General features: G+C 40.0%; 2 protein-coding genes across 3 annotated transcripts in view; both read right to left on the bottom strand.

Annotated features, from left to right (window-relative positions):
- The window catches only part of LOC120861138 (fatty acyl-CoA reductase 2), a 178,065-nt gene that overhangs the window by 79,786 nt on the left and 73,091 nt on the right, over nucleotides 1–25,188 (bottom strand). Inside the window, exon 1 of one of the 2 annotated variants that reach the window (XM_040236773.1) lies at nucleotides 10,818–11,004. The exons of the other annotated variant lie outside the window; for it this stretch is intronic. The gene's annotated coding sequence lies outside the window, so the exon portion shown is untranslated. Of the gene's footprint in view, nucleotides 1–10,817; nucleotides 11,005–25,188 lie in introns of those variants that run through there. 2 annotated transcript variants of the gene reach the window in all.
- On the bottom strand, nucleotides 21,712–23,235 carry LOC120861140 (solute carrier family 25 member 39-like). The gene has a single exon (XM_040236775.1). The coding sequence runs from the start codon at nucleotides 23,133–23,135 to the stop codon at nucleotides 22,080–22,082; it is 1,056 nt and encodes a 351-aa protein (XP_040092709.1). The 5' UTR covers nucleotides 23,136–23,235; the 3' UTR covers nucleotides 21,712–22,079.

Below are 25,188 nucleotides of genomic sequence, written 5' to 3'. Positions count from 1 at the left end.
AAGTGTAAAGGGAGATTATCCTTGGTGGGCCTAATCGAATCAGTGATTCCTTTATAAGAATTACTGTTTTCCTAAAGAAAGAGATTCTACTGATTTTGAAAAACAAGTTTCTTGAGTTTTAAAACTGCATGGAAACTATGAGATGATTCTTACTTGTTGTTTTAGACTGTTTTATTTTGAGGACTTTGTTACACAAAAATAGAAAACTAACCCAGTTGTCTTAGTTGGTTTCTGTTGCTTTCAACCAAAGGACTCTGACTGATAAAACTTGCTAGATCTCCTGAAAACTTCCTTGGCTGCAATCTGTGAAGCATATTTTAATCAATAAGCAACAAAACCAATTACCTTCCTCTTACGATTAAATGTCACAAAATATGCTATTTCTATGTACCTAGAGTTTAGCAAAAGTAAAATAGTCTCTGTCTTGCTAGGATCAGCTAAACCACCTGTTCTCTAACTTTTTTTGTCTCAGAACCTTTTATACCCAAAATTATTGAATAGCCTAAACAGCCTTTATGTTATCATGCCTACCAATACTTCACATATTTGAAAATAAAACTGAGATTTTAAAATACTTGCTTATCATTTAAAACTATAAGCTAATTAAATGTTAACAGAAATAACATGTTTTTTTGAAAAGTGACTGTTTTGATAGTGACTAATATTTTCCAAAATTAAAAAAAAAATCTATATTGAGAAGGTTGGCACCATTTTACATTTTTACTTCTTTAATATCTCTTAGTAGAAGCAACTAGACTTCATATCTGTTTCTGTATTCAATCTGCTATAATATTTTTGTCAAACATATGGAGAAAATCTGGCCTTCCACAGATATGTATTTGGAAAGGGAGGGATATTTTATAAGCCTTTCTAGATAATTACGGATATTGTTTTTTATATTATGCCAAAAACTTGGCAAATTACAGTTTCCATATCAATAACCTCAGATATGCAGATGACACCACCCTTATGGCAGGAAGTGAAGAGGAACTAAAAAGCCTCTTGATGAAAGTAAAAGAAGAGAGTGAAAAAGTTGGCTTAAAGCTCAAAATGCAGAAAATGAAGATCACGGCATCCGGTCCCATCACCTCATGGGAAATAGATGGGGAAACAGTGGAAACAGTGTCAGACTTTATTCTTTTGGGCTCCAAAATCACTGCAGATGATGACTGCAGCCATGAAATTAAAAGACGCTTACTCCTTGGAAGAGAAGTTATGAGCAACCTAGGTAGCATATTCAAAAGCACAGACATTACTTTGCCGACTAAGGTCCGTCTAGTCAAGGTTATGGTTTTTCCAGTGGTCATGTATGGATGTGAGAGTTGGACTGTGAAGAAAGCTGAGTGCCGAAGAATTGATGCTTTTGAACTGTGGTGTTGGAGAAGACTCTTGAGAGTCCCTTGGACTGCAAGGAGATCCAACCAGTCCATCCTAAAGGAGATCAGCCCTGGTATTTCTTTGGAAGGAATGATGCTAAAGCTGAAACTCCAGTACTTTGGCCACTTCATGACAAGAGTTGACTCAATGGAGAAGACTTTGATGCTGGGAGGGATTGGGGGCAGGAGGAGAAGGGGACGACCGAGGATGAGATGGCTGGATGGCATCACTGACTCGATGGACACGACTCTGAGTGAACTCTGGGAGTTGGTGATGGACAGAGAGGCCTGGTGTGCTGCGATTCATGGGGTTGCAAAGAGTTGGACACTATTGAGCGACTGAACTGAAATGAAAGTTTAGTACAATGTGGACCATATCAATGAACTTCTCATATTCTGTTGCACTAAGATCACTGGCCTATCTCACTGTTTAGGTGGCTCTTTTACTCATGCATAATTTTATAGTATAATGATTGGTCATTTGGAAAATAACAATTCACTGAATTATGCAGATCTTCCAAATAGTTACACATTTCATTATATCCTATTAGAAATAATATTTGTTAATATCATAGCCAATCTTATCAGGGAAGTCAGAATTTGTCTCTTCTCAGGGATAAACTATAAAATCTGAATTCTTAGATTTGGATTCTAAACCACCTTGAAATATGCTCTTTTACAGCATCAAAGGCCATAATAACATACCCGTCTCTTCTCTGACTTGTGAAAATCTAGGTTCCCAAAGTGTCAGGGTGTACATCTAGCCATGGCTGTACTCCCATGGCTCTCAGAAACTCTGTTCTGTTGTTACACAAGTATTATCTCTCCTGTTTGACTGAGAAATCCTTGATAGGGAAGGCTGTTTCCTTTTTATTTTTGTATCCCCAGCAATTTGAGCTGTGATAGGTGATAGGTGTATAATCTGTGTTTGTTGAATGAACAAAGCATACAAATAAATCTTCTTGTATCTTCACCCTTTTGGGATTAGCATATACACACCACTCTACATAAAATAAATAGCCAATAAGGACTACAGGGAAATCAATGTTTTATAATAAGCTATAAAAGGTAAAGGATCTGAATATATATATATATATATATATATATGACTCAATCACTGTGCTTACACCTAAAACTAACACAACATTGTAAATCAACTATACTTCAATTAAAAAATAAACAAAATAAAATAAAATCCTCAGAGTTTATATTATAAACTTTTGACGCCTTTACTTCAGCAAACAATTTCTTTTTGCTTCTCAAGACTATTTTATTTTTCATATAAGTGTTTTCTTTAATTTGAGAGATGAAGTTGTCAGCAGGTATATCATGAATTTAAAGTAGAATTGCTAGAATAGTGATGCCCATATGGACCACTTGTAGAACTCGTTTAAAAATCAGATTCCCAAGCCTCACACCTGAGTTTGGAACAACAGACTGGTTCCAAATCAGGTAAGGAGTACATCAAGGCTGTATGTTGTCATCCTGCTTATTTAACTTATATGTGGAGTACATCATGCAAAATGCCAAGCTGGATAAAACACAATCTGGAATCAAGGTTGCTGGGAGAAATATCAATAACCTCAGACATTCAGATGACACCACCCTTATGGCATCAAGAGAAGAACTAAAAGCCTCTTTATGAAAGTGAAAGAGGAGAGTGAAAAAGTTGGCTTAAAACTCAACATTCAGAAAACTAAGATCATGGTGTCTGGTCCCATCGTTTCAAGGTAAACAATGGAAACAGTGACAGACTTTATTTTCTTGGGATCCAAAATCACTGCAGATGGTGACTGCATCGTGCAATTACAAGACTCTTGCTCCTTGGAAGAAAAGCTATGACCAACCTAGACAGAATATTGAGAAGCAGAGACATAAAAGCAGATGAAAAGGTCCATCTAGTCAAGACTATGCTTTTTCCAGTAGTCATGTATGGATGTGAGAGTTGGACTATAAAGAAAGCTGAGCGCCAAAGAATTGATGCTTTTGAACTGTGGTGTTGAAGATGACTCTTGAGAGTCCCTTGGACTGCAAGGAGATCCAACCAGTCCATCCTAAAGGAGATCAATTCTGAATATTCATTGGAAGGACTGATGCTGAAACTGAAACTCCAATACTTTGACCACCTGATGTGAAGACTGACTCATTGGAAAAGACCTGGATGCTGGGAAAGATTGAAGGCGGGAGGAGAAGGGAATGACAGCGGATGAGATGGTTGGATGGCATCACCAACTCGATGGACATGAATTTGTGCAACCTCTGGGGGTTGGTGATGGACATGTAAGCCTGGTGTGCTGTAGTCCATGGAGTTGCAAAGAGTCGGACATGACTGAGGGACTGAACTGAACTGAACTGAACACCTGAGTTTTTCATTTGAGTCTGTTAAAATATGCCAGATACCTCTCAGGAACCTCACAGCTTATTTTGTTTCTCATCCTTAGAAGAATTAAAAACAGACTACAATTCCAAAATATATCAATTGTCATACTCAGGTAAACTATAAAGGAAAACTCAGCATACCAGAGTTCCAAAGAATAGCAAGAAGAGATAAGAAAGCCTTCTTCAGCAATCAATGCAAAGAAATAGAGGAAAAGAACAGAATGGGAAAGACTAGAGATCTCTTCAAGAAAATTAGAGATACCAAGGGAACATTTCATGCAAAGATGGGCTCGATAAAGGACAGAAATGGTATGGACCTAATAGAAGTAGAAGATATCAAGAAGAGGTGGCAAGAATACACGGAAGAATTGTACAAAAAAGATCTTCACGACCCAGATAATCATGATGATGTGATCACTAATCTAGAGCCAGACATCTTGGAATGTGAAGTCAAGTGGGCCTTAGAAAGCATCACTATGAACAAAGCTAGTGGAGGTGATGGAATTCCAGTTGAGCTATTTCAAATCCTGAAAGATGATGCTGTGAAAGTGCTGCACTCAATATGCCAGCAAATTGGGAAAACTCAGCAGTGGCCACAGGACTGGAAAAGGTCCGTTTTCATTCCAATTCCAAAGAAAGGCAATGCCAAAGAATGCTCAAACAACCACACAATTGCACTCATCTCACATGCTAGTAAAGTAATGCTCAAAACTCTCCAAGCCAGGCTTCAGCAATACATGAACCGTGAACTCCCTGATGTTCAAGCTGGTTTTAGAAAAGGCAGAGGAACCAGAGATCAAATTGCCAACATCCACTGGATCATCAAAAAAGCAAGAGAGTTCCAGAAAAACATCTATTTCTGCTTTCTTGACTATGCCAAAGCCTTTGACTGTGTGGATCACAATAAACTGTGGAAAATTCTGAAAGAGATGGGAATACCAGACCACCTCACCTGCCTCTTGAGAAATCTGTATGCAGGTCAGGAAGCAACAGTTAGAACTGGACATGGAACAACGGACTGGTTCCAAATAGGAAAAGGAGTACGTCAAGGCTGTATATTGTCACCCTGCTTATTTAACTTCTATGCAGAGTACATCATGAGAAACGCTGGGCTGGAAGAAACACAAGCTGGAATCAAGATTGCTGGGAGAAATATCAATCACCTCAGATATGCAGATGACACCACCCTTATGGCAGAAAGTGAAGAGGAACTAAAAAGCCTCTTGATGAAAGTGAAAGAGGAGAGTGAAAAAGTTGGCTTAAAGCTCAACATTCAGAAAACGAAGATCATGGCATCTGGCCCCATCACTTCATGGGAAATAGATGGGGAAACAGTAGAGACATTACTTTGCCGACTGCGGTCCGTCTAGTCAGGGCTATGGCTTTTCCTGTTGTGGTGTATGGATGTGAGAGTTGGACTGTGAAGAAGGCTGAGTGCCGAAGAATTGATGCTTTTGAACTGTGGTGTTGGAGAAGACTTTTGAGAGTCCTTTGGACTGCAAGGAGATCCAACCAGTCCATTCTGAAGGAAATCAGCCCTGGGATATCTTTGGAAGGAATGATGCTAAAGCTGAAACTCCAGTACTTTGGCCACCTCACGCGAAGACTTGACTCATTGGAAAAGACTCTGATGGTGGGAGGGATTGGGGACAGGAGGAGAAGGGGACGACAGAAGATGAGATGGCTGGATGGCATCACTGACTTGATGGATGTGAGTCTGAGTGAACTCCGGGAGATGGTGATGGACAGGGAGGCCTGGCATGCTGTGATTTATGGGGTCGCAAGGAGTCGGACATGACTGAGCGACTGAACTGAACTGATACTCAGTGGGGAAGATGGGTTTTAGAATATATTCCATCATGGGTAGAAATGTTTCTAAAAACAATATTGTTGACCTAACTGCAAAGAATGTAAAAACTAAAGTAGCTACAGAAAGAACATTGCTGAGTTTCTGCAAATGAAGAAATAAACTTTAATAGTCTCTGTGTTTATCTTATGCTCAAGATAAAGACATTCTTTTATGACTTTAACTCTCAGATACTTCATATGCCAACCAGAGATATTCACTCTTCAGAGAAAATGAAGATTTTCTGCCAGAATGTGATGGAAAGATATTGGAATAAATCACTATAAAAACAATCAATTTTATAGCAAGTATCTCTAAGGTTTCTGATATTATAATACTTAAAACATAATAACTTGTTTAAAATTTAAATCTTTAAAATAAATGTAATCCTGAGAAAGGGTTCTACTTTTCAGAAGAAAAATAAAACAGATATCACCCCTATATTTTTAAAACTAAAAATTCTATATTTTAAAAACATTTGGAAACAAAATAACCAGTATCAAAGTCTGAAAAGTAGAACTTTGACAATATTTTCTGAGGAGAATGTAAATTACATTGGTAAAGGTAATAAGACTTGTCAAATCCACCCTAAAAAAAAAAGCAAAAAACAAAATGGAAACCAATTTTATTGACCTTAGCAAAATATACCAGTGAAAAAGTATACCAATTTGTGGCTATTATTCTGTCCTAGTGTTAACGTCTTAAATAGAGTAGATGTTAATTGCCCTTGGAAATTAAATGCAACATAAAAATTCTTAGGAAAAGACATTATTTTTTTCTGTAGTCAAGAAAATGCTGCTCTTTTAGATGTTTCCTTGGCTGACACTAAAAGGTCTTATTTCATAGAGTTTTTGAAAAATTGATTGTTTAATAAGCAATCTGTGCAGATAAAACTGTCTGGAGACAACCAGTCATAATATCTCTGTATAAAAGGCAAGAAAACAAAAAGGATGATGCAGAATGTCTTGGAGCATATGTTATAAATACATAGAGTATCTACTCAACAGAGAATCAATTGTGAAATAATTTCTACTACTTCTTACTCATAATTTAAAATTATACATTCCTTGTTCATTAGCCCTGAAAAGATGAAAGGGAGAATGCATGTTAATTATCAGGATTTAAATAGATATTAAGAAACTATAATATCTGAGATAATAGATAGATCATTATCCACTTATATTGACAATGTTTTGTTTCAGAGATCCTCATTATAACATTTCTATTTCTTCTTTAAATTCTCTTCTTAAACTTTTCTATTAGCTTCTTTTTAATACTGCCAATCAAAATGTCTTCAATGCTTAGCAAACAAGAGGCCAAGTCTGTTGACAAACACCAGATGATCAGAATTTATAACTATTACAGCAGAGAAGGTGCTCTGAAGAAACCTGGCTACCTCCACACTCTAAGAGATCTTGCAGTCCTCACCAAGATAGAAAAAATAATTTTTTTATAAAGGAGGAAGTGGTATTTGCTTTAAATTTTATTTTTGAATATTATTTTATAAAGATCTAAGAAAAATAAGTTTTCAAAAATAAGTCAGCATCTTATGTTCTTTCAAATAAACCACTTCATCATGGTTTTGTATGGAGCTCTGCAAAGTTAGCTCTCCCATCTTCCCAAATTTTGCCATTTTTCCTCTAAAATAATTTAGTAGTTCTCTGTATTATTATTCAAAATATCTCTTTAGAAGAATTTAGAGGGTCCACACACTGGCTCCAAACCAGAATGCAACTAAGACTAATGTGATTTCAAAGTGAAATGAACAAAATGTGAAAATTAGACATATATCCAAACTCTCTGACAAGATAGGCAAAAAATGAATGTTTATTCCACAGTTTGGTGTTGTTTAGTTGGTGAGTCATGTCCGACTCTTTTGTGACTCCATGAACTGCAGCCCACCAGGTTCCTCTCTCTGTGGGATTTCCCAGGGAAGAATACTGGAGTGGGTTGCCATTTGCTTCTCCAGGGGATCTTCCCGACCCAGGGATAGAACATGTGTGTCCTGTACTGGCAGGTGGATTCTTTACCACTTAGCCACCAGGGAAGCCCAACAAAATCTAAATGATTTTGAAGGTATTAGAATTTCATTTTGGAAAAAACTCACCACTTGTGTTCCCAAAATAATTTGGAAAAGTTTAAATCTTTTTCTGGAGCAATATTTGCATATGAACCTTTGCTAATAAACACCTTACAGCTACTTTAGTAAAAAAGATCTTGTTTTGGTACTTTCTAAACCTTCACTATTAGAAGTGAAAAGAGCCACCATTTAAATCCTGAAGACAGTTACTGAACGTCTTCATAAATAATAAATGAAGCAAGTACAGAGTTGTCTATGGGTTTTGAGAACAGGACTTCTAATTCCTCTTTCTCCAAATTCCTTTACTCTTGAGTCAAAACTCATAGAGGAAACCATACAATGAAGTCAGAAGTATCTCTAATACCTGTTAAATTTACTAAACAAGGAGGCCATTAGACTGAGGTGGCTTTAATGGTTTAGTAACCTGCATAAGCAAATCAAAATTTAGCCTGTAATTTTAGCCTATGACTTTAGCCTCCAAGTTAAAACATAATAAAACTGGGACTTCCCTGGTGGTCCAGTGGCTAAGACTGGGCTCCCAATACAGGGGACCAGGTCGACCCTTGGTTAGGGAACTAGGTCCCTCATGCTGCAACTAAGATCCACCATAGCCTAATTAATTAATTTTTTAAAAAGCAAAACCTAAGGACAATCATGGGCTTCCCAAATGGCCCTAGTGGTAAAGAACCCACCTGCCAGTGCAGGAAATATAAGAGATTCGGGTTCAATCCCAGGGTAGGGAAGATCCTCTGAAGAAGGGAATGGCAACCCACTCCAGTATTCTTGCCTGGAGAATTCCACGGACAGACGAGCTTGGTGGGCTACAGTTGCACAGAGTCCAACAGGACTGACACAACTTAGCACGCACACACAAAGACAACCAATCACAGTCAACTAGGCTTTCTCCAATAATGCAACTGCATAAGCCACAGTCAATCAAATAATATTCTTGCTTTGCTTCCACCTCTTCTCGATCAGTCTTTCCTCTAACCTCTGTTAACAGAAGGTTTCTAATCTCTTATGCTTTGGTGCTGCCTCATTCTAACTGATTTTCATTCACATAAACTCTTGAAAGTCTTAATATGCCTCAGTTTCTCTTTTAACACTTCTCAGTGAAAATATCATCGAACCAAAGGAATAAATGGGTCACTATTATTTATTGAGACTATTATCCCAGTATGCTAGACAAGAGAATCCCATGGACAGAGGAACTTGGAAGGCTACAGTCCATAAGGTTGTAAACAGTAGAACATGACTGACGTGACTTAGCATGCACAACAGTTGCAGAAAGTGTCCCACATGGCATACAATTGTTTTATTTAATCCTTACAATCACTACATGAGGTGACTAACGAAGCCTCCCCTCTCAGGGAGCTTAAGTAACCTATGCCAGTCTGATGGCAAGATGAGAACAGGACTTTGAACCCAGGAATTCTGTCTCCAGAGCTTGTTTCCTTCTGCACAAAACTAGTGAGAGGCTCTTAAATATATATGCTCAGGGTAAACAGTGTGCCTCTTCACTCCTATAAGTTGTTCAGTTTGAAAATAAGGGAAACTGGAATTATTTGGGGAGTTCACTCAAGCTGAGGCCTTGAGTGCACTCAAGGTGACAACTGCTGAGCAAAGCTGTGGTGGCCCCACGCCAGGGAGAGCATGATCGCTTCCTTAACTCTTGCTGTTTATCTTAAAATTTCCACATCAGCCTTTGTTCTACATTCCTATTAGATAGCCAGAAAGGCCAGAGTCCTATATAAGTTGTCACTGGCACTGTTATTATAGGGCAGTCCAGAGTCTCTCCATTCAGTTTTCCCACTGGGAAAAATTTATGCTAATTGTTTAGAGTAAAACATAACTGGAGCTGTCCTACAGCTCTGAACTTGGACTAACAACAGCAAAAACAATAATAGCCAGGACCTTCTGTCCTAAACCTTCTGGTAAGGGTTTCATGTGTATTATCCTACTTACTCCTACAACAATCGTTTGAGGCAAGCATGATTATTACAAATGAGAAAACTGAGGCTCAGAGAGGATAAGCAACTAGTCTGAAAGTGTTTTTTATTTGGGAAGTTAACTGACTACAAGTTAATTAGCATTACTTTTGTATCCATTTACTTCAAAAAAGAACATGAGTCAATTAAGCACAGAGTAGTGACCTTTCAGTTAGTCTATACAATCCTAGGTCTTTCATACTATTGTACTAATTTCACTTTGCAATTTAAATGTGCTATTAATATCTTTTAAAAACACTGCCTAAGTCTAACAAATCATTACTTTGGTATTTATACACTTAGAACACGTGCCAGGTGAAGCAAAAATGTTGGCAAAATATTTATAGAATGAATGTCCCAGTCCAATACTCCCATGTCCAGTGAAATACAACAAGCTGCCTTTTGAACACTTTGAAGCTGCTTATTTAATGAAAAAACACACACATACACACAAAAGCACACAAATCTATTATCAGGCATGAGATGGAATGATTAACCTCTGCTCTGAGTATGCAAATTAAAATTTTAAATGGATTTTTCCAGGCAAATTCAATAAAATAACCAAATGCACCTGAAATATCATATTTCTCCCTGGAGCTCTCAAGTTCCTTGCTACTGTAGTCTATGTTTGAACCCCATATAAAAACTCTTAGACTGTCAGCCTCTACCAGACATGCTGAAGTGACACTTGGTAATGCGCACACTCAGGGCAGAATTGAATTTCAGAGATCACCAACAACCACCTTCCACCCAACCCCCTTGGTCCCTGGCCTCCTAGGTCTTTCATACTATTGTATGAAACAAAAGTTCAGCATTTCATGTCATGAAGTCATAGCAAAAAGCAATTTTTCTTCATTCAAACATTTAAATAACTCACAACCATTATTTGGCTTATACGTCACAGCCCCAGGTGAACCAAGTACTCATTTTTAAGCAATTTAGAACATTGCAGATTTATTGATTCTACTTCACAGAAAGTATTTGATTTCTTAGGATAAATGAGTTCTGACGAGCTATAGTGGAGACCATGGAAAAGTGAAAATGAAATAAAGAACCCGTCTGTCACCCCAAGGCTCATTTAGCTTGTCACTCCTACTAATAACTTTAGCAATGTCTAGGACTCTGTTCATTTCTTGTTTTCTTCTTACCTTTTGTCTTTCTTTTTTTCAGGCTTCGGGTTTCTCTTGGACAAAAAGGGAAGGTAAGAGTCAAGCAGGAAATGTAGCAGAAGAATTTAAATCAGGCCTAAGAAGCAATGATAGGGGCGTCCAGGGCATCCCATGACCCAACAGCCTCTCACCAGTGGAGATCTAAAAGCTCAGGAGAGGAAGGCTCATGCACTGTTATATCCAGGTGACAGAGGTCCAGCTCAGCCCAAGCTGACAGGAGGGCTCTATGGGTGCGGCCCCCAGGAACTGCTGCAATCACCTGTGTGTTGTGAAATGCACATAATGCTTTCTTGTCTTAAAATATTGCCATTGCAGCCTTCCTCAGTGTGCGAGATTTTGAGAAACATTAATTTGGTTATCTCACTGGTGATCAGGAACCAAATATCATGTAGCAATTTATTCACTTATCATTCATCCAACAAAACAAAATTACTGGTGACCTGCTATCTAAAGTACTGCACTAGGTAATAGAAAGAAAGAGCTCTAAATGTGAAGAATGTGCCAAAATACATGGACTTAATATATTCTTCCACTGCCCCTTCACTCAACTCCCAGTTGTCTGTGTTTGTTTGCAAAAAAGGAGGGCTAGAGATTTCACAGAAGCAGGAATGTACAACGATTAGGAGCAGTATTCCAAAAGTTATATCACTTAGGTTCCAATTGCAACTCTGACATATTTTAATTAAGTAACTTTGGACATGTTTTGTAAGTGCTATATGCTTTAGTTAATCTGCCTGAAATCCTGGGATGAGGGTGATATTATAATAGTACTTATATCAGAAGATTGCAGTAAGGATTTGCATGATTAATTTACATAAACTATCCAGGGTAGTGCCTGGCAAATAGTTCAATACAAATACTACAAATATTCTCATCATTCTCTGAGTTTGAATGGATTTCCTGGATTTCACTTGGAAGATATCATCAGTGTGGGTACAGTTGGGCTAAAAGACTTCATGCTGATAAAGACCTTGATTCTACTCAACTATCATTATGAGTGATAACAGAGCTTATCTCCCACAGATGTAGAACTAGGACAGTATCTCTAGCATTCTAAATTGAGCCATGTGAGTGTGTGTGCTAAGTCGCTTCAGTCATGTCCAGCTCTTTATGACCCCATGGACTGCAGCCCAGTAGGCTCCTCTATCTATGGGATTCTCCAGCAAGAATACTGGAGTGGGTTGCCATGCCCCCCTCCAGGGGATCTTCTCAACTCAGAGATCAAACACCCATCTCTATGTCTTCTGCATTGACAGGTGGGTTCTTTACCACTAGTGCCACCTGGGAAGCTCACATTGGGCCATTGTTTTTTTGAAGACAGTTGCTAAGTCAAGTCCGACACTTTGTGACCCATGAACTGTAGCACACCAGCCTTCCCTGTCCTTCACTATCTCCCTGAATTTCCCAAAATTCACATCCACTGAGTCAGTGATACCATCCAAACATCTCATTCTCTGTCACCCCCTTCTCCTCTTGCCCTCAGTTTTTCCCAGCATCAGGGTCTTTTCCAGTGAGTCGGCTCTTCACATCAGGTGGCCAAAGTATTGGAGCTTCAGCTTCAGCATCAGTCCCTCCAGTAAAAATTCAGGGTTGATTTCCTTCAGGATGGACTGGTTTGATTTTGCAGTCTAAAGGACTCTAGAGTCTTCTCCGATGACACAGTTTGAAAGCATCAATTCTTCAGTGTTCAGCCTTTGTTATGGTTCAACTCTTACATCCATACATGACTCCTGGAAAAACCATAGCTTGGACTATAAGGACTTTTGTTGGCGAAGTGATATCTCTGCTTTTTAATACGCTGTCTAGGTTTGTCATAGCTATTCTTCCAAGGAGCAAGTGTATTTTAATTTTGTGGCTGCAGTGGCCATCCACATTGATTTTGGAGCCCAAGAAAATAAAATCTGCCACTGTTTCCACATTTTCCCCATCTATTTGTCAGGAAGAGATGGAACCAAATACCATGATCTTTGTTTTTTGAATGCTGAGTTTTAAGCCAGCTTTCTCATACTCTCCTTTTTCACCTTCATCAAGAGGCTCTTTAGCTTCTCTTCATTTTTTTGTTGTAAGGGTGATATCATCTGGATATCTGAGATTGTTGATATTTCTCCCTGCAATCTTTATCCCAGCTTGTGATTCAGACAGCCTGGCATTTCACCTGATGTACTCTGCATGTAAGTTAAATAAGCAGGGTGAAAATATACAGCCCTGATGTACTCCTTTCCCAATTAGGAACCAGATTGTTGTTCCATGTCTAGTTCTAACTGTTCCTTTTTATCCTGCATACAGGTTTCTCAGGAGGCAGACAATGTGATCTGGTATTTCCATGTCATTAAAAATATTCCACAGTTTGTTGTGATCCACACAGTCAAAGGTTTTAGCACAGTCAATGAAGTAGATGTTTTTTTGGAATCCCATTGCTTTTTCTATGATCCAGTGGCATATTGTGGCAATTTATCTCTGGTTCCTCTGCCTTTTCTAAATCCAGCTTGTACATTTGGAAGTTCTTGGTTCATGCAGTGTTAAAGCCTATCTTGAAAGATTTGGGGCAGAATCTTGCTAGCATGTGAAATGAGTGCAATCTGAACATTCTTTGGCATTGCCTTTCTTTGGGGTTGGAATGAAAACTGACTTTTTCCAGTCCTGTGGCCACTGCTGAGTTTTTCCAAATTTTCTGGCATAATGAGTGAAGCACTTTCATAGCATCATCTTTTAGGATTTGAAGTAGCTCAGTTGGGATTCCATCATCCATTAGCTTTGTTAGTAATGATACTTCCTAAGGCCCACTTGACTTGACACTCCAGGATGTTTGGCTCTAGGTGAGTGATCACACCATTGGTTATCTGAGTCATTAAGACTTTTTTGTACAGTTCTTCTGTGTATTCTTGCCACCTTTTCTTAATCTCTTCTGCTTCTGTTAGGTACTTGCCATTTTTGTCCTTTATTGTGCCTATCTTTACATGAAATATTCCTTGGTATCTCTGATTTTCTTAAAGAAATCTCTACTCTTTCCCATTCTATTGTTTTCCTTCATTTCTTTGCATTGTTCACTTAAGGCTTTCTTATCTCTCCTTGCTATTCTCTGGAACTCTGCATTCACCTGGGTATATCTTTCCCTTTCTCCTTTGCCTTATGCTTCTCTTCTTTTCACAGCTATTTGTAAGGCCTCCTCAAACAACCCCTTTGCCTTCTTACATTTATTTTTCTTGAGGACAGTTTGGGTCACCACCTCTTGTACAATGTTATGAACCTCCATCCAGAGTTCTTCAGGCACTCTATCAGATGTAGTCCCTTGAATCTATTTGTCAGCTCTACTGTATACTCATGAGATTTGATTTAGATCATACCTGAATGGCCTAGTGGGCTTCCCTACTTTCTTTAATTTGAGCCTTAATTTTGCAATAAGGAGCTGATAATCTGAGTGCCAGTCAGATCATCATTCATATTAGAGAGTAAATCCAAATGTAGAAAGGTTACGGTCACAAAGACTCCCTTCTTGACCAAACTTTAGTCAGGTTCCTTTGAGCCCTCTTCTTGACAATGTCTCAACCTTGACCTGCTGAATCCATTTTTAGAAAAGAACTCTCCTTAGTCAGTTTATTAAGAATCTTTCCCACTCTAGAAATCCAATCAAGCTCCTCTTCCTCCACCTTGGTATCTAATCAAGTTCCTTTCCTCATCCTCACCTTAATATCATAAATATCAGAAGGAGCCCTTCTTAGTATCTGCCATGCTCGTCCTCATCCTGTCAGCTATAAAGTCCTACTCATCCCTGTTTGTACTTGGAGTTGAGTTCAACCTCTCCCGCTATCACAATAGTCTGGAATAAAGTCTTCCTTGCCATTTTTAACAAGTATCAGAATAACTTCTGCTTAACAATCATCCTAAAGGAGATCAGTCCTGTGTGTTCACTGGTAGGACTCATGTTGAAGCTGAAACTCCAATACTTTGGCCACCTGATATGAAGAGCAGACTCATTTGAAAAGACCCTGATGCTGGCAAAGATTGAGAGCAGGAGGAGAAGGGGATTACAGAGGACGAGATGGTTGGATGGTATCACCAACTCAATGGACATGGGTTTGGGTGGACTCTGGGAGTTGGTGATGGACAGGGAGGCCTGGTGTGCTGCAGTTCTTGAGGTCGCAAAGAGTCAGATACAACTGAGCAACTGAACTGAACTGAACAATGGAATGAAATATTACTATGGTTGACTTCTCTATTTTACTGAGCCCATCTTTGCATGAAATGTTCCCTTGGTATCTCTATTTTCTTGAAGAGATCTCTAGTCTCTCAATAAAGGACAGAAACATTATGCACCCAACAGAAGCAGAAGATATTAAGAAGAGGTGGCAAGAATACACAGAACTGTACAAAAAAGATCTTTAAGACTCAGATAATCACAATGGTGTGATCACACACCTAGAGCCAGACATCCTGGAATGTGAAGTCAACTGGGCCTTAGGAAGCATCACTACAAACAAAGCTAGTGGAGGAAATGGAATTCCAGTTGAGTCATTTCAAATCCTAAAAGATGATGCTATGAAAGTGCTGTACTCAATATGCCAGCACATTTGGAAAACTTAGCAGTGGCTACAGGACTGGAAAAGGTCAGTTTTCATTCCAATCCTAAAGAAAGGCAATGCCAAAGAATGCTCAAACTACTGCACAATTGCACTCATCTCACATGCTAGTAAAGTAATGCTCTAAATTTTCCAAGCCACGCTTCAGCAATATATGAACCATGAACTTCCAGATGTTCAAGCTGGATTTAGAAGAGGCAGAGGAACTAGAGATCAAATTGCCAATATCCGATGGATCATTGAAAAACTGAGAGAGTTCCAGAAAAAACTTCTATTTCTGCTTTATTGACTATGCCAATGCCTTTGACTGTGTGGATCACAACAAACTTTGGAAAATTCTTAAAGAGATGGGAATACCAGACCACCTGACCTGCCTCTTAGGAAATCTGTATGCAGGTCAGGAAGCAACAGTTAGAACTGGACATGGAACAACAGACTGGTTCCAAATTGGGAAAGGAGTACGTCAAGGCTGTATACTGTCACCCTGCTTATTTAACTTATATGCAGAGTATATCATGAGCAATGCTGGGCCAGATGAAGCATAAGCTGAAATCAAGACTGCAGGGAGAAATATCAATAACCTCAGATATGCAGATGACACCACCCTTATGGCAGAAAGTGAAGAAGAACTAAAGAGCCTCTTGATGAAAGTGAAAGAGGAGAATGAATAAGTTGGCTTAAAACTCAACATTTAAAAAACTAAGATCATGGCATCCAGTCCCATAACTTCATGGAAAATACATGGGGAAACAGTGGAAAGCGTGACAGACTTTATTTTTTTGGCCTCCCAAATCACCACAGATTGTGACTGCAGACATGAAATTAAAAGACGCTTACTCCTTGGAAGAAAGAAAAGTTATGACCAACCTAGATAGCATATTCAAAAGCAGAGACATTACTTTGCCAACAAAGGTCCATCTAGTCAAGACTATGGTTTTTCTAGTAGTCATGTATGAATGTGAGAGTGGGACTATAAAGAAAGCAGAGTGCTGAAGAACTGATGCTTTTGAACTGTGGTGCTGGAGAAGACTCTTGAGAGTCCCTTGGACTGCAAGGAGATCCAACCAGTCAATCCTAAAGGAAATCAATCCTGAATATTCATTGAAAGGACTGATATTGAAGCTGAAACTCCTATACTTTGGCCACCTGATGAGAAGAACTGACTCATTGGAAATGACCCCGATGCTGAGAAAGATTGAAGGCAGGAGGAGAAGGGGACGACAGAGGATGAGATTGTTGGATGGCATCACCAACTCAATGGACATGAGTTTGAGTAAACTCTGGGAGTTGGTGATGGACAGGGAGGCCTGGCGTGCTGCAGTCCATGGAATTACAAAGAGTCAGACACGACTGAGCCCCTGAACTGAACTGATCTGAACTGAACTGAACCGAACTGATGGTTAACTTATGATTCAGACTCTACACAGGGCATTTGTGAAAAAAATTCTCAAAGATAAAAGAGCTTGTAATGATCAGAGATACGTTTTCTTATGACAGTTGGTTAATAAAGGTGAAGAGGGGCTGGTCATACAAGCAAACATAGAAAAGTTAAAATACTTCCCTAAGTATCATCTCTAGGTTTGTTTTTTTTTTTTTTCATTTAAAATAAAAGTTACTATTCACATTAATCCTAAAACAAACTCATTTTCTAACATTAGTGGTAATAATAATGACATAACATTCGTAGGCATACAGCACAATAGTAGGGCTAGAAAGGGGAAAAAACTGGAAGTAGATCATGCAATAGAAACAAAATATTTGAAATAACTTGATAAATTGCAAACTCCCCAAAATAAATTAAATAGAAGGGGTATTTATAGCAGTTAAATTTCAGCTCAGCTTGAATATATTTTGAAGAGAAGGAACCAATAATAATTAGGATATTTGCATTTTTCTAATTGAAAACAGTCACTTGCTTTCAAAATATATCAGTCTCCAAAAATCCTAATTAGGAGATAGGACAGAGGATAAAGAGAGGAAATATTGGTGCATGGAGAAAAAAATGTGCACTTACACTAGTCATAAATAGGTAAATAGGTAAATCACCATTTTCTAAGGGAAGTACTAATAAATAGTAAAAAGTCCTTGACTTTAAGATCAAATTGTAGATTTTTCCATATTATTGTCAAAGTCATCCATTAGATAAATAGAGAAATATAACAACTCATTTATGAGAACAAACTACCTCTCTCTAGGATTCCAATTCCAATATTCGCTCAGTCGTGTCTGACTCTTTGCGACCCCATGGACTATAGCTTACAAGGCTCCTCTGTCCGTGGAATTTTCCAGGCAAGAGTACTGGAGTGGGTTGCCATTTCCTTCTCCAGGGGATCTTCCTTAGGATTACTGTAAATTAAAAATCTTTCCTATATACTCAAAAATTATTTACCCATAGGATTCCTATTGCTTTCAATTTATGGTAAGATACGAGCTAAGCTTTCCACTGTATTCCCCCAAAGAATACTGCTCTTGATCTAACAGTATAACTGACATCCATTAGCAAGGAAAATCTAACAGCGAATGTGAAAAACTGAAGGAAACTATATAAGAGCTGCCAAGGCCAGAGTCCATTAAAAACTAACCTTGGATGTCAAAGAGAAGCCCTGGGTTTTAGCTCCAGCTCTGTGACTGATTAGCCCTGTAACCTCAATGAGCTCAGTTTGCTCATTTGTAATACGCACGGATGATCTCTAAATCATCCCCGAAGCGCTAAAATTGTCTTCAATCGTAATGAGTACCATGGACTCCCCCAGTGGCTCAGCAGTAAAGAATGCAATGCAGGAGCTGTAACAGATCGCTGGGTTGAGAATCGATCGTTGGGTCAAGAAGATCCCCTGGAGGAGGTCATGGCAACCCACTCCAGTATTCTTGCCTCCAGAATCCCATGGACAAAAGAGATTCATGGACTACAGTCTATAGGGTGGCAAAGAGTCAGATACAACTGAAGCGGCTTAGCATGCAAGCATGCAGTAAGGTACCATAATAATAAATGATTTGATCCTAAACACAATCCTCCAAAAGGAAAAAAAAAAGTTTTCTATATCTGAATAAGAAACACTAAAGCTTTTAGAAAAAGGGAATCTAAATGATGCTATCATATTCCTCCTTGGGGTCTTTTGAAAATGAAAGGGCTGATTATCTGCACTACAGATATAAGTAATTGCAAAATTATTTATATTTTTCTAAATAACCCACTTTCAATTTTTAAGAACTTAAATGGGTCTAAACTCTATTTATCTGTGCTCTTTTTCTTTCTTGTATACATAGTTGCAACATATATATTAGGAACTATTTTCAAAAAGTATTTTCTCATCTTCAAGGTATGAGCTAATTTATAGAGGAGTAGGTACTGTTCTAGGTGCTGAGGTACACAGTGAACTATATAAAGTCTCTGTTTCTATGGATCATACCTTGTATCAAAATTGTATTGTAATAATACTAGTTGGAGAAGGCAATGGCAACCCACTCCAGTACTCTTGCCTGGAAAATACTATGGACCGAGGAGCCTGGTAGGCTGCAGTCCATGGGGTCACTAGGAGTCGGACAAGACTGAGCGACTTCACTTTCACTTTTCACTTTCATGCACTGGAGAAGGAAATGGCAACCCACTCCAGTGTTCTTGCCTGGAGAATCCCAGGGACGGGGGAGCCTGGTGGGCTGCCATCTATGGGGTCGCACAGAGTCGGACACCACTGAAGCAACTTAGCAGCAGCAGCAATAATAATAGTAGTACATGATTATAGAAAGTATGAAGGAAAAAGTAAATGCCACATAAGTTACAGTATTTGGTATTGTCTCATTTGTTTCCAGAAATTTTTTCCCAATGGATATTTTAACAACTTACAATACCAACTACCATGTAGCTTTTATTTTACATAACAAACATTTATTTAGAATTTACTTTGTGCCAGATACTGTTCACTATTATTAAGTGATTAATGATATTAACCCATTTAATTTCTCATATAAGCCCTGTGCATGCTAAATTGCTTCAGTCATGTCTGACTCTCTGCAACCCTATGATCTGTAGCATCCAAGTGTCCTCTGTCCATGGGATTCTCCTAGTAAGAATACTGGAGTGTGTTGTCATTTCTCCCTCCAGGGGACCTTCCCGACCCAGAGATCAAATCCAAGTCTCCTGCAGCAAATGCAACGGCAGGCAGACTCTTTCCTGTTATTTCCACCTGGGAAGCATTTAGTAGGTAATAGTGGTAACTATCTTAGATATAAATTCATTGTTTCTGAGATGTCAGTTGTTTTTCTTACTGTGGTTTTCCTGAATATAACTTTTCTCCCTTACAGCTACTTTTTAACATTTTTCTCTTTATCCTTGTTTTTCAGCAATTTTCTAGATGTTATTTTTTAAAAAATTCATCCTTTTTGAGGATCTGAAAATAGATATGGGCTGGACACAAATTTGAGGGTCAAATGCATGTGGAATAGAATAAACAGATAACTTTGCAAGTGATAGTAAAGAATACAGAAGAGAAGAGAGCACCCGAGTAACTCTATGTGTAAAACATAAAAAATGAGTCAGAGAGAAATCAGCTAGAGAAGTAAAAGTAGAAATGAAGAGTAGAGGTCACAATCATGAAGAGGAACTATTAAAGACAGTGGTGATCAGTGGTAAACAGAATAGGCAGGTCAGCAAGAATGAGGACTGGAAAGTGGTTACTAGAATTAGCAATGACTCCTTTTTCTTCAAGAGAATGTATTTGTTTTATTTTTAGGGCAGAGGAAGTAGATGTCAGATTTTAAAGTATTTGCCTTATAACAGATTCAGGTTCAGATTCATATTTTTTATTGATGAGTATGTATTTATTTCCAATAAACAGATTTCTAAACATACTTTGGGAATTTCTAACTATTATATTCTTTAAGTGGTTAACCAAATACCACTAATATATAGGGTATGTTAACCACAGATTTGTAGTTAAAATACATTTTCTACTTAGATCAAGTGAAGTCTTGATAAGTATTCCAGGTTTCTGTTAGAGCCAGGCACTTTCAAACAAGTAGAAAGATGGTTCTGGGATCACACTGGCAAGTAAACTATATCTTGGACCTTCTCACGCCCTTTCTGGTGCACCCTTACTTTCATTTTTATACCTCTAAGTCTTCCCCCATTATCACTCAGACTTTTTTTATTCTTTATTTCCTTAGACATGTGAAGGCTGATTTCCACACTCTATAATTTTCTACTTTTCCTAATAAAATATTGCCCCTATTCATCACTGCATTACTTATAATAAGGGGAAAAAAAACTGTAAAAAAAAATCTTACAATAAAGAATAAAGAACAGAAGAATAAAGAAATTCATTTAGCCATGCAATAAAATATTATAAGGTTATTTAAGAAATGTCTGGACTACAGAAAACAGTATGGAGGATCCTCAATAAATTAAAAATAGAACTACCATATGATCCAGCAATTCCAGTTCTAGGAATATATCCAAAGGTAATGACAACACTGACCCCAAAAGATACCTGCACACTATCTTCATAGTAGTGTTACTTACAATAGCCAGGTCATGGAAACAACCTGTGTCTATTGATAGATGAATGATAAATAAAAACAATATGGCAGATGACCATTACATCTACTACTGCGGGCAGGAATTCCTCAGAAGAAATGCAGTAGCCATCACGGTCAACAAAAGAGTCTGAAATGCAGTACTTGGATGCAATCTCAAAAACGACAGAATGATCTCTGTTCGTCTCCAAGGCAAACCATTCAATATTACAGTTATCCAAGTCTATGCCCCAACCAGTAACACTGAAGAAACTGAAGTTGAACAGTTTTATGAAGACTGACAAGATCTTTTAGAACTAACACCCAAAAAAGATGTCCTTTTCATGATAGGGGACTGGAATGCAAAAGTAGGAAGTCAAGAAACACCTGGAGTAACAGGAAAATTTGGCCTTGGAATGTGGAGTGAAAGAAAGCAAAGACTAATAGAGTTTTGCCAAGAAAATGCACTGGTCATAGCAAACACCCTCTTCCAACAACACAAGAGAAGACTCTACACATGGACATCACCAGATGGTCAATACCGAAATCAGATTGAGTGTATTCTTTGCAGCCAAAGATGGAGAAGCTCTATACAGTCAACAAAAACAAGACCGGGAGCTGACCGTGGTTCAGATCATGAACTCCTTATTGCCAAATTCAGACTTAAATTGAAGAAAGTAGGGAAAACCGCTAGACCATTCAGGTATGACCTAAATCAAATCCCTTACGATTATACAGTGGAAGTGAGAAATAGATTTAAGGGTCTAGATCTTTTTTTTTTTTTCCACTGGAAAGAAGTTTATCATCTTTAGACTCAACAAATTAACAGGAGAGGGTGCAGACTACGCCAGGCCCAGGGTTTTGCAAACCCACAGGGAAATGAGGGGAGAAGTGAGCAGATTTGGTCTTGAACTTGAGGGGAGAGAGTGACGATTCTCAGGGCCGGGGAATGGGGAACAGCAGGAAGCAGTCAGGGGTTGGTGGGGTGCTCTGGGTGGGTGCAGAGGGGCATTCCCCTACCCCTGAGGCTGAGTGGGGAGGAAAGAGAAAGGAGGCCCCTCCACTCAGTGCTGAAGGAAAAGGCACTTGGCTCAGTCTCCTCCTGCCCCACCCTGTCCATGGAAGAGGTAGGATCCTTGTCCCCTCGCTCTTTTCAAGGGCTCAGAAGCTGTTCCCTGTTGAGCCTCTGGAAGAAGCTTTTGCCGAACTCATAAGTGCTGATCATGATGGCACAGGAAGGGGCAGCCTTGATGATCCTCGGGAGGAAGCCTGCAAAGAGGCCCCTGGTGCCTGACTCGGCCAGGATCCTCCGGAGCAGCAGCCACGTGGAGTCGGTGTGTGGGGGCATCACTCTCACAGCCTCCACTGCTCCTAGCGCGACCTGGTGCTGAGTCTTCACCACATCGAAGGGTAGAGTCAGGGTGGCCGCCACCATCCCCGAGATGCCGCCAGCGACAAAGCTGATGCCCACAGAGGTCTGTTCCTTTGGCCTGAGCCCACTCAGCCAGCTCTTCACCAGCTCATAGTTGAACCAGTACAGAGCTGAGAAGGGCACATCCCTAAGGGCAGTGGGACCCCAGCCCAGCCAGAGTGAGCGCCAGCCACCCTGAGCCACAGCTGCTCGGACACAGGTGCCCAGCTCCCGGTATGATAGGTGCTGAGCCTGCAGCTTTGTCCGCACCAGCTCTAGGGGGCTGATCACAGTCACGGTGCCCAGGCGAGCCAGTGCGCCAGCCACCATGGGAGCGTAGAGGTCAGAGGTCAGGGCTCGACCACACAGGAAGGCCTTGAGTTGGTCGTAGGCGGTGAAGTAGGCGGCAGTGGCTGGCACAGTCATCACCAGGGTGGCTGGGAGGCCGCTCCACAGGGTCGTGGTACCCTCGTGCCGCACGATCTTCACGAAAGCATCCATGGTACCAGTGAAGCGAGTGGGGTCCTGAAACCAGGTGGCACAGCGGGCACCATTTGGGCACAGGTAGAGGGGCTCTAGGACACCATTGCAGTACAGGAGGCACTTCCATTTGGCGTAGGAGAGGCTCCAGAGTCTGGAGGGAGGCATCAGCTCACTGGCCACTGAGGGGTGCTGAGACTGCAAGCGTACCTTCACCACATCCAGGGGGGTCATGAAAAGGGAGATGACAACAGCCCCCGTGCCAGATGCCACCATTTGTTGGAGGGGGCTAATGCCCCCTGGGTCCTGGTCAGCCATCTTGTAGCTTCAGTTCTGGCTCTAGGCCGGTGCTGGAGCGGCGTGGTGCCCGGGGCCGGGCGGACCCATAGCGGCTCCGCCGCCGGTGCGGGCTCCGCGCGCGCTCTAGGGGTCTAGATCTGATAGACAGAGTGCCTGATGAACTATGGACTGAGGTTCGTGACATTATACAGGAGCAGGGATCAAGACCATCCCCATGGAAAAGAAATGCAAAAAAGCAAAATGGCTGTCTGGGGAGGCCTTACAAATAGCTGCGTAAAGAAGAGAGGCGAAAAGCAAAGGAGAAAAGGAAAGATATAAGCATCTGAATGCAGAGTTCCAAAGAATAGCAAGAAGAGATAAGAAAGCCTTCTTCAGCGATCAATGCAAAGAAATAGAGGAAATCAACAGAATGGGAAAGACTAGAGATCTCTTCAAGAAAATTAGAGATACCAAGGGAACATTTCATGCAAAGATGGGCTCGATAAAGGACAGAAATAGTATGGACATAACAGAAGCAGAAGATATTAAGAAGAGGTGGCAAGAATACACAGAAGAACTGTACAAAAAAGATCTTCACGACCCAGATAATCATGATGGTGTGATCACTAATCTAGAGCCAGACATCTTGGAATGTGAAGTCAAGTGGGCCTTAGAAAGCATCACTATGAACAAAGCTAGTGGAGGTGATGGAATTCCAGTTGAGCTGTTTCAAATCCTGAAAGATGATGCTGTGAAAGTGCTGCACTCAATATGCCAGCAAGTTTGGAAAACTCAGCAGTGGCCAGAGGACTGGAAAAGGTCAGTTTTCATTCCAATCCCAAAGAAAGGCAATGCCAAAGAATGCTCAAACTACCGCACAATTGCACTCATCTCACATGCTAGTAAAGTAATGCTCAAAATTCTCCAAGCCAGAATTCAGCAATACGTGAACCGTGAATTCCCTGATATTCAAGCTGGTTTTAGAAAAGGCAGAGGAGCCAGAGATCAAATTGCCAACATCCACTGGATCATGGAAAAAGCAAGAGAGTTCCAGAAAAACATCTATTTCTGCTTTATTGACTATGCCAAAGCCTTTGACTGTGGATCACAATAAACTGTGGAAAATTCTTCAAGAGATGGGAATACCAGACCACCTCACCTGCCTTTTGAGAAACCTATATGCAGGTCAGGAAGCAACAGTTAGAACTGGACATGGAACAACAGACTGGTTCCAAATAGGAAAAGGAGTACGTCAAGGCTCTATATTGTCACCCTGCTTACTTAACTTATATGCAGAGTACATCATGAGAAACGCTGGGCTGGAAGAAACACAAGCTGGAATCAAGATTGCTGGGAGAAATATGAATCACCTCAGATATGCAGATGACACCACCCTTATGGCAGAAAGTGAAGAGGAGTTAAAAAGCCTCTTGATGAAAGTGAAAGAGGAGAGTGAAAAAGTTGGCTTAAAGCTCAACATTCAGAAAATGAAGATCATGGCATCCGGTCCCATCACTTCATGGGAAATAGATGGGGAAACAGTAGAAACAGTGTCAGATTTTATTTTTTTGGGATCCAAAATCACTGCAGATGGTGACTGCAGCCATGAAATTAAAAGACGCTTACTCCTTGGAAGAAAAGTTATGACCAACCTAGATAGTATATTCAAAAGCAGAGACATTACTTTGTGACTAAGGTCCGCCTAGTCAAGGCTATGGTTTTTCCTGTGGTCATGTATGGATGTGAGAGTTGGACTGTGAAGAAGGCTGAGCACTGAAGAATTGATGCGTTTGAACTGTGGTGTTGGAGAAGACTCTTAAGAGTCCCTTGGACAGCAAGGAGATCCAACCAGTCCATTCTGAAGGAGATCAACCCTGGGATTTCTTGGAAGGAATGATGCTAAAGCTGAAGCTCCAGTACTTTGGCCACCTCATGCGAAGAGTTGACTCATTGGAAAAGACTCTGATGCTGGGACAGAGTGGGGGCAGGAGGAGAAGGGGACGACCAAGGATGAGATGGCTGGATGGCATCATGGACTCGATGGACGTGAGTGTGAGTGAACTCCGGGAGATGGTGATGGACAGGGAGGCCT

Source organism: Oryx dammah, unplaced genomic scaffold (genome assembly GCF_014754425.2).
Source record: "Oryx dammah isolate SB20612 unplaced genomic scaffold, SCBI_Odam_1.1 HiC_scaffold_11229, whole genome shotgun sequence".
Classification (NCBI taxonomy): Eukaryota; Metazoa; Chordata; class Mammalia; order Artiodactyla; family Bovidae; genus Oryx; species Oryx dammah.
The sequence above is the reverse complement of the archived record's forward strand: the minus strand, read 5'-3'. Positions and strand labels throughout refer to the sequence as shown.

Bases quoted from the DNA above. Each gene is read 5' to 3' on its own strand.
- LOC120861140 (XM_040236775.1), bottom strand. From the start codon at position 23,135: ATGGCTGACCAGGACCCAGGGGGCATTAGCCCCCTCCAACAAATGGTG.